At 39.0% G+C, this 8,672-nt stretch overlaps 1 protein-coding gene across 1 annotated transcript in view; it reads left to right on the top strand.

The window, feature by feature from the left end:
* Nucleotides 1-8,672, top strand: part of DGKK (diacylglycerol kinase kappa) — a 123,514-nt gene that overhangs the window by 87,880 nt on the left and 26,962 nt on the right. Inside the window, exons 9-11 of the mRNA XM_003799668.2 lie at nucleotides 6,732-6,915; nucleotides 7,620-7,728; nucleotides 8,513-8,652. Coding sequence (XP_003799716.1) covers nucleotides 6,732-6,915; nucleotides 7,620-7,728; nucleotides 8,513-8,652 — 433 coding nt within the window. The remainder of the gene's footprint in view (nucleotides 1-6,731; nucleotides 6,916-7,619; nucleotides 7,729-8,512; nucleotides 8,653-8,672) is intronic.

The following is an 8,672-nucleotide window of genomic DNA, read 5'->3' as shown; positions in this document are numbered from 1 at the left end:
TTGGAGGCATATTGCTCACCCCTACAGGGACCCAAGAAAGATGTCTTTGAGCAGAGGGCCCATTTCAGCTCCCCACAAATCATCTCAAAGAGGTGTTAAGGGGGGATAGCACTTCTATTTTATAAGTGAGCTAAATATGCTCTGTGCTTCCTGTTCTTATGGAAGTTGGTGGGTTTTTAAAATTTGTTTGTTTTTTTCATATCCTATATCACTTCTTATTCTTATTATAGATTGTCAGATAATGGCATTGCTACCTTCTTTTGCTTTCCATAAATGATACAATATTATTTCTTAGGACCACCCAGACTGAGTTATTCTTTTTGTGTAGTGTCTCACTTAATGTCCCATGAGTTAGCTTTTAGCCTTTCCTCCTAGTCGTCTGCAATCTTGACCCTTCTGACTTCCCTTCTATCATGTATTACTTGGCCTGAGACTTCTTAGGAATGTCCTCTAAAACCTCATCTTCTTAAATCTTCCTGGCTTCTCACTCTATGCAACTATGCCCTTCAATGGGTAGGTTCCCCACTGGAAGTCTCACCCCAGTGGAATCTTCAAGATATAGAATCTTACAGATGGTAAGTTTCTTAAAGACGATCTGGTTTGACAGCCTTTGACCAGGCTAGGGAATCCCTTCTCCATCATCTAGGGTGAGGGCATCAACTGATGACTTTCTAAGAAAGCCTTTGCTAATGCTGAGTAATGCTCATCTAGTCACACATTCATTTTTTCAGTCAACAGACTCCAATTTCTGAGAATGCCTTCAAATTACTCCCTTTCCTTACCAAGTCTGCTTGGTAAATTCCTTTTCTCATCCTTTAAGGTCCAGCCCAAAATCAAACATATTCTTTGCTTGATGGCTTGTGTAATAGCTTCTTCCCACTTCCCCAAATTATTCTCTTGCTGTAAACTAAGCATATGTATCTCAGAGCACCTAACACACAACATTATAGTTCAGCAAATGTCAGCTTCCCACCCCATGAACTCCCTGTATCCCCAGAAGTTGCTCAAATCTGGGTACATGGTATTTGCACAGTCAAGATTTGTTACATGAATTCATTAATACATTTTCTGAATACTGCCTGCATGTAAGGCTCAGTGCTGAGCAATCTAGAGAATAAGAGATGACTAAGACAGCATCATTGATTCATATGGAGGCTAAATAGAATAGTGCAGTATTGTTAAACATGAGCATATATCAGAACAATCCAGAAGGTTTAAAATAAATAAAAGATTTCTGTGCCCTACCCTGATAGCTTAAATTTGTATTTCTAACAAGTGCCTAGATGGTGTTGATGCTAGCAGTCCCTGGAGCACCTTCCAACATTTACTAACTGCAGCCCTGGACAAGTTACTTAACCTCTCTATGCCTCATCTGTTATTTGTTTTCTGCCATTAAGGAATGATGGTTATACTGAGGTATATTGGGAAGGTTAAATGAGTTGACATTTTGTAACAGGATTTTAAGCAAGAAGAGGAACAGTAAGCCAACCTTATGCCAATTTAGCATCCTTCTATAGAATGAAAAGAAAAATCTGAATGGAACTGTTGGCCTCTTGGTTTGAAGTACTGTTGGTATATTAATTCAGCTCAAAGAAACATATGCTTTTTTCAAGCTGTTGACTCATCTAGAGTTTAAAGTCAGCTAAATCTCCTAAACCCTTTTCACATTTGATGCTGCCAAGTCAAGTCCCTACTGTCCTGTTCTGGACAGTGCAATTTATGTTCTTAAGTCTAAAGCCAAGGTTCACATTTATTCCCTTTACATCTCTGCTTACTTTGACCCAGTGACCTGTTGAGGTCATTTTACAATCTAGATTCTGTCATCCAGGAGCTTTTCCTCTAGCTTTAGATACTTCAAAGATCATAAGCCTTCTATATTTCCATGTGAATTATCAATTAAAATTGTGGAATAATATAGACTACTCCCATATGATTAACATCAGCCTATTCAAAAGCAATCTCATGGGCAGGGTTACTTACCTGGTTATAAATCTGTCTAGCATTATTATATTCCAGCCCACAGTGGCACCTATTTTTGTTACCTTGTTCACAAGATTCTCTTAAAAAACTTGGCCTTGCTCAAATTTAGATATTCTTCATTTTGCAGTATTGGGGAGGATGCTAAATGGGACTGTCTCTGTATTCTCCTGGGACTGACTTCCTGCCAGGGCTGCTTCCATTTTCATTGGATAAGTGACCAAATAATGTTTGACACTGACATTCAAATTGCTGTAATTACAGAATTTTGTCTTTAAGTAGCAGCATCCCATCTCCACTGTGGATTGTTTTATTAATCATTGTATATGCTACTATTACACATTAGAGAAATGAACACAGAGAGAAGTTAAGATGTTTGATCTAGGTTAGTGAATACATCTGCAGGGAAACCAGCTATAGGACACAGCTCTTAGAAAACTATACTACAGAGGGCAGCCTATGTACCAAGATGCCAAATAGATCTAAAAATGATTCCAGCTATGCTTTCATGGCTATTTAACCTATAGATAACATTAGTATAATTCTTTTTTACCTATTTCTTAATTTAATTCTCGACTAGTTAATATATTCACATGGTTCAACTTTTTTAACAAAAGGAAATACACATATGCACACAGTGTTTAATATAAAGTCTTGCTGCTATCTTTTCTCAGATTTTCTCAATCTACCATGACCTCCCCTCATTCCCACTTATAAACAGATGAGTACTGTGCATTAGTTTCTTGAAGACATTCCAGTGGTTTTTCATGTATAAACTGGTAAATAAAAATAGGTATTCTTATCCCCCACACCTTTTTAAATATTATGCATTGTTCTATACCTTGCTCTTTTTCCCATCACCATATATTTTAGAGATCTTACCATATCAACAAAAAATTGCTCCCTCACTCTTTTTTTATAACTACAAGATACACAATAAGTTATATATTTTTTAAAAATTTTGTCAATCTTTTACATGTAATTATCCATATGGTTACATGGGTATCCACATGTAAAAGATTCACAGAATTTAGAAATATATATATAACATACTTGAAACTGGACTCGCCCCTTTCTCTACTCACAAAAATTGATTCAAGATGGATAAAATATTTAAATCTAAAGCATAGAACAATAAAATTCCTTGAAGAAAGTGCAGGGAAAACACTTAAAGATATTGGCCTGGGGAAAGATTTTATGAAGAAGACTTCCATGGCAATTGCATCAACAACACAAATAAACAAATGGGATTTAGTTAAAGCAAATAGCTTCTGTGCAGCTAAGGAAATAATAACCAAAGCAAACAGACAACCTTCAGAATGGGAAAAGATATTTGCACATTATGAATCAGACAAAAGCTTGATTACTAGGGTTTACAGAGAACTCAAATTAATCAACAAAAAAAGAGCCAACAATCCTTATATCACTGGGCAAGCGAGACGAACAGAACCTTCTCTAAAGAAGACCGACTAATGACTAGCGAACATGAAAAAATGCTCATCATCCCTAATCATCAGAGAAATGCAAATCACCTAACATTACCTAACCCCAGTGAGAATGACCCACATCACAAAGTCTCAAAGCTGCAAATACTGGTGTGGATGTGGAGAGAAGGGAATACTTTTACAATGCTAGTGTGACTGCAAATACAACCTTTTTGGAAGGAAATATGGAGAGTTCTCAAAGAATTCAAACTAGACCTCCCATTTGATTCTGCAATGCCATTACTGGGCATCTACCCAGAAATAAAAAAAAAAAAAAACCTTTTATCACAAGGACATTTGCACTAGACTGTTTATCTCAGCTCAATTTACAATTATCAAATTTTGGAAACAACCTAAATGCCCACCAATATAGCAATGGATTAACAAGTTAAGTTGTGGTATATGTATACCATGGAATACTATTCAGCCATTAAGAGATGGAGACTTTACATCTTTTGTATTAACCTAAATAGAGTTGGAATGCAAAGTATCATAAGAACAAAGAAGCAAAAATCCAATGTACTCAATTCTAATATGAAGACAATATATGACCTAATACATAGTGGGGGGTAGGGGAATGAGGAAGCAGGGAGAGGGGAGGAGAAAGGGGGTTGGGGTTTCATGGTGTATGACACACCTCTTGGGGACAGGACACAACTATAAGAGGAAATTTACCTAACTAATGCAATTAGTGGAAAGTAAATTCTTTGTGTCCTCAGTGAATCCCAAACAATAAAAAAAAGAAAATTTTGTGAATATTCTGGACAATATAAAAGTAGTACTGTGGTTTAGTTTTAATTTGTATCTTTTTTATTATAAGTAAGATAGGCCATCTTTTCATTTTTAGAAGCTAAGTTGTATTTCCTTTCTCAACAGCATTGTGCTTAGCTTATAAAGATTAATTTTCATCTAAGCCCTGGGAAATTAGTTAGGTATTTAAAAGATCCATTTTGCAAACAAGGAAACTAAGGCCCCAACAGCACAGTCATTGGTCACACTGCCACTGCTGCCTTACCTTCAGAGAGGGACTATCCCCTAAAGTCCTTTGACACTGTTAAAAAAAAAAAAAAACATTGAGGGCATAGACAGGTCTATTCCAGGACCTCTGGCAAGAGAAATCCTTGCTTCTAAGCACATCTGACAAGTCTACTAGGTGTTAGCAGGAAGCTGTTTCCATGAGTCCTTTAATTAGAGTACATCCCCAAAGTCATATGCTCACCTAGAAGGTACTAATAGAAGGTTGCTGAGTTAAGTAAGAAATGGAAGCACAGCCAGGTTCTAAAACAAAAGAGTGGTAAGCCTGAGGCCAGGAACCAAGGCTTGCATTGTTAGTTGGTACAGGAACAAGCACATGAAAAGATATAACACCCTTTGAGTATTTTCTTTATATGTTTTATGACCTGACCTCTAATGTTTCAGTTCTATACCAAAAAGTCTCACTGCTTCCTCTAATGTCTTGTCATTTCATCTGGTCCATTTCACCTCTCTGACATCTTCTACCACTCTCTGTTGCACTTACTCCATAACAGCCATACTATGCTCTTCAGCGATACTCAGGTACCACAGACAGTGTCCCGTCTCTGGGTCCTAGCACTAATTCTTCTAGCACTTATTCTTCTTCCTATCCCCCAAAACTCTTTCTCAAGATACCTGCATTACTCATATCCTCATGTCATTCAAGTCTCATCTCAAATGTCCCCTCCCCAGAGAAGTAGTTTTTGACCACCCTGTCTAAAACAACACCCCCTTCATTCTCTGGCTCCTTTCTTTACTTATTTTTTATAATTATTTGTTATGGTCTATGTCCTCCATTGATATATAAGTTCAACAGGAGCAGGCACTGTTTCTATCTGGAAACATCATTGTGTTTTCAGAACATAAAGCAAAAACAGGCACAGAGAAATGCCCTCAATACACATTTGTTGAATGAATGGATTATGTGTTTTAACTATCATTGTGTCAACATATCGCTTTTGTTAAAAAAGTAAAAACTTTCAAAAAGGTACTACTGTTGAATAATGTGTTAACTACTTCCAAGCTGTGCTACTGAGGTGACACAGTAGATGCCCTTTGTAGCTGTGAGTTCTGACAATTTGATGAAAGGCTTGCTAACTGGTTACGGAAGCCTTCAAGATTTACTAGCCAATGAGGGGCAACTGGCCCATAAATGAAGCTAGCCATAGATTTTTCCAAACAAACTAGCCACAAAATCTACTTAAGCAGATTTCTTCCAGGATCCCTTTTACCCAGGTTAAAACAAATGAGACTTCTCAACCCACCTCTCCACCACTATTAATGAGCCACATACTTTTTGCTCTATTTATTTTTGCTGTGGCATCTATGGCAAGCTATGAACGTCAAGGTTTGAGGGCTCACTATTTGTCTAGTGTCTCCTAAGGGGCAACAGTCTCCCTGCCAACAGGTTCTAAGTCTTAGCACGAGTTGGTAGGCTTTGGCTATTTTACCCACTTCTCTATAGGTACTTTCGGTGTTGGGGATTATTAAAGCCTCTCTCTTGTTCAGTTTCCCTATATTCTTGTTCCCCTGGAAGTTGGTGTGATAACACAGATTATTCTGCCAGAGCCATAGAGAAGTGATTAAAGTTCTTTGTTTCACCCTGCCTCAATATGATCTGTCATTAGTTCCTGGCTAAATGACAGCCTTTCCTCACTCTCTCTCCTGATTGGTATCTTCTCACTGTGAGCACTGAGCTATAACAGACAGCGGGCTCCTCCTGGGTCCTCAATCCTCTCCTTCCTCAGGTTCCCCACAGAGTCTTACTAATCCTTGATTGTAGCTCCAATGTCCTTATTCCTTGTGCCCAACATACTCTGTGTGAGTCTGTTTCCTGATCTTGAGGGCAGGGAGTACACCCCTAGTAGTATCTAGCATGATGCTAGGCATGTAGTAATTGTTCAGTAAATGTTGTTACAACAACATTTGTAACAACAAATGTTTTCATCTAAGCCCTGGGAAATTAGGCCTCAGTTTCTTTGTTTGTAAAATGGATCTTTCAAAAACCTAACTAATTTCCCAGGGCTTATGAAAATTAATCTTTATAAGCAAGGCACAATGCTGTTGAGAAAAGGAAATGTTACAACAACATGCTAGACAATAGCCGGCAAAGCCCCTGAAGATGGTGTCTCAGGAGACTAGGACATGTTCTCAAAAAATCTTTGCAAAATATGATGTTAAGTCATGTCTCGTTTCCATCTCAATGGTCCTGTTCTTTTTGTCCTTCTTTTCCTTTTTGTTGTGTGTGTATATCAGGCCAATTAGTAGTTTCTGCAGACTTCTGGAATCTTGATTGGTCATCAGCCTGTTCATGTCCCCTGCTCATCTTCATCAATTCCAAAAGTGGCGATCATCAAGGGATCGTCTTCCTACGAAAATTCAAACAATACCTTAATCCGTCTCAAGTGTTTGACCTATCAAAGGGTGGACCTGAAGTCGGGTAAGCATGGGGTAAGGGATATAGTTGGGTATGTTCTATACATTCTAGACTAGGATAGGCTTCCTGGAATCAATTCTTTTACTTGGGCAGGAAAGACATATTTTCTTATGTTAGGACACAAACATATAACTCCAGAGTATTTGGGATTGGCTTACTGGAGGATTTTTAGCTCTTTCCTAATCAATCCCATCAAGCCCATGTCCTGCTCTCAGATTTGCTCTGCTGTTTTTTAGTTAAAAGAGGTAAAACTATGCCCCCTGACCTCAGAGGAAGAGGCAAATGGACATTGCTGTCTGCCATTCACTCTTTTTCCCAGGGCTAAATAGATGTACGTTTAATATCGATCAGTTTTATTTGGGGACCATCTGGCTGCTCGGTCCTGGCTCGGGCAAGCCCGATAACCATTGTACAAGGCGCTTTTCCTGGGCCTCACCAGATGGCTTTGGCAAGGTTACTAGTGACTTATAGAGCAAAACTGGGCACAGAAGAGCATAGTTGAGGCAAGGCCTGATCTCTTGGATTCCCAATGGGAAGTTGCCTATGGTCTTAGGTACACAGATAAATACAGGTTAAGGGAAATAAGGCAAGTACCCTGTTAGCAGGATATCAAAGTAGCCATCGGTCCTTATGTCCTGACACATTGTAGAAATGTTATAAAGTCCAAGTGTTCATGAAATGACTCCCTTTCCCCTTCTTCCTTTCAGGCTGTGCATGTTCAAGAACTTTGCTCGCTTTCGTGTTCTGGTTTGTGGTGGAGATGGCAGCGTGAGCTGGGTCTTATCTCTGATTGATGCCTTTGGATTACATGAAACAGTAAGTCCCCGTCTGACTCAGTTTAGCCATTTCTAGAAAGAGTAGGGATGTGGAATTGCTCATCCCAAAAAGTCCCAAGTCTTCATTCTCCCTGTCTGTAAAACAATACATATGTCCCACAGGTTACATAGTCAATCTGACTGGTAGATTCCCAATCCAAGTCTGCTCACCTAGACCATTTTCTGATTGTCTAACTGTACAAAAGAGAAATGAAGGAGCTAGCAGAAAGAATACGGCAGTGCTCTATTTCCCAGGATTCAAAGTGAAGAGTTAAAGGGGAAAAGAGTAAGCAAAAAAGAACAGCCTTTATACAGCTTTTAGCCCACCATTTTCTTCCCTTTCTGAGGCCATTGATCTTCTTCCCTGAGTCTTAAGAGTAGCAGAAACTTTCTTCTACCTTGTGCCACTCTCCCTAGGCCACCCTCTGCTCCTCTGACTCCAGTAGTTTTGTCTCCTGTGATACTCCACTTCTTTGGCCCAGCCCATATAGAAATTTATGGGTATATTTCCCTTTTATAAGCATGGCTATAAATATTGGCATATTCTAGCAACTTCACTCTTTAGTTGAGTAGGTTCCATATTGCTAAAACTGGGGTCCAAATCCTTGGAGAAAATTTCACCCACTCTCAAGCATCCTCTCATTATACTTCCTAAACTCTGAAGTCCCTTAAAACCATTGGCTTTAAGATCATAATTCTTCCCCAAGAGTACCCTCTTATTTCTTTAATGAGTGAACCTTAGAAGAAGGACTGTCTGAATAGGGTACCTCCTTTTGTTCTTACAGTGTCAGCTGGCAGTCATCCCACTCGGAACTGGTAATGATCTGGCCCGTGTCCTGGGCTGGGGTGCATTCTGGAATAAAAGCAAATCACCTGTGGAAATCCTCAACCAAGTGGAGCAGGCTAGTGTAAGGATTCTAGACAGGTGAGTGGCTGAAAGATTGT

This window comes from Otolemur garnettii, unplaced genomic scaffold, assembly GCF_000181295.1.
Source record: "Otolemur garnettii isolate 467f Iridium unplaced genomic scaffold, OtoGar3 scaffold00153, whole genome shotgun sequence".
In the NCBI taxonomy this organism is placed as follows: Eukaryota; Metazoa; Chordata; class Mammalia; order Primates; family Galagidae; genus Otolemur; species Otolemur garnettii.
Note: the sequence above shows the minus strand (reverse complement) of the source record. Positions and strands in the feature narration are given on the sequence as shown.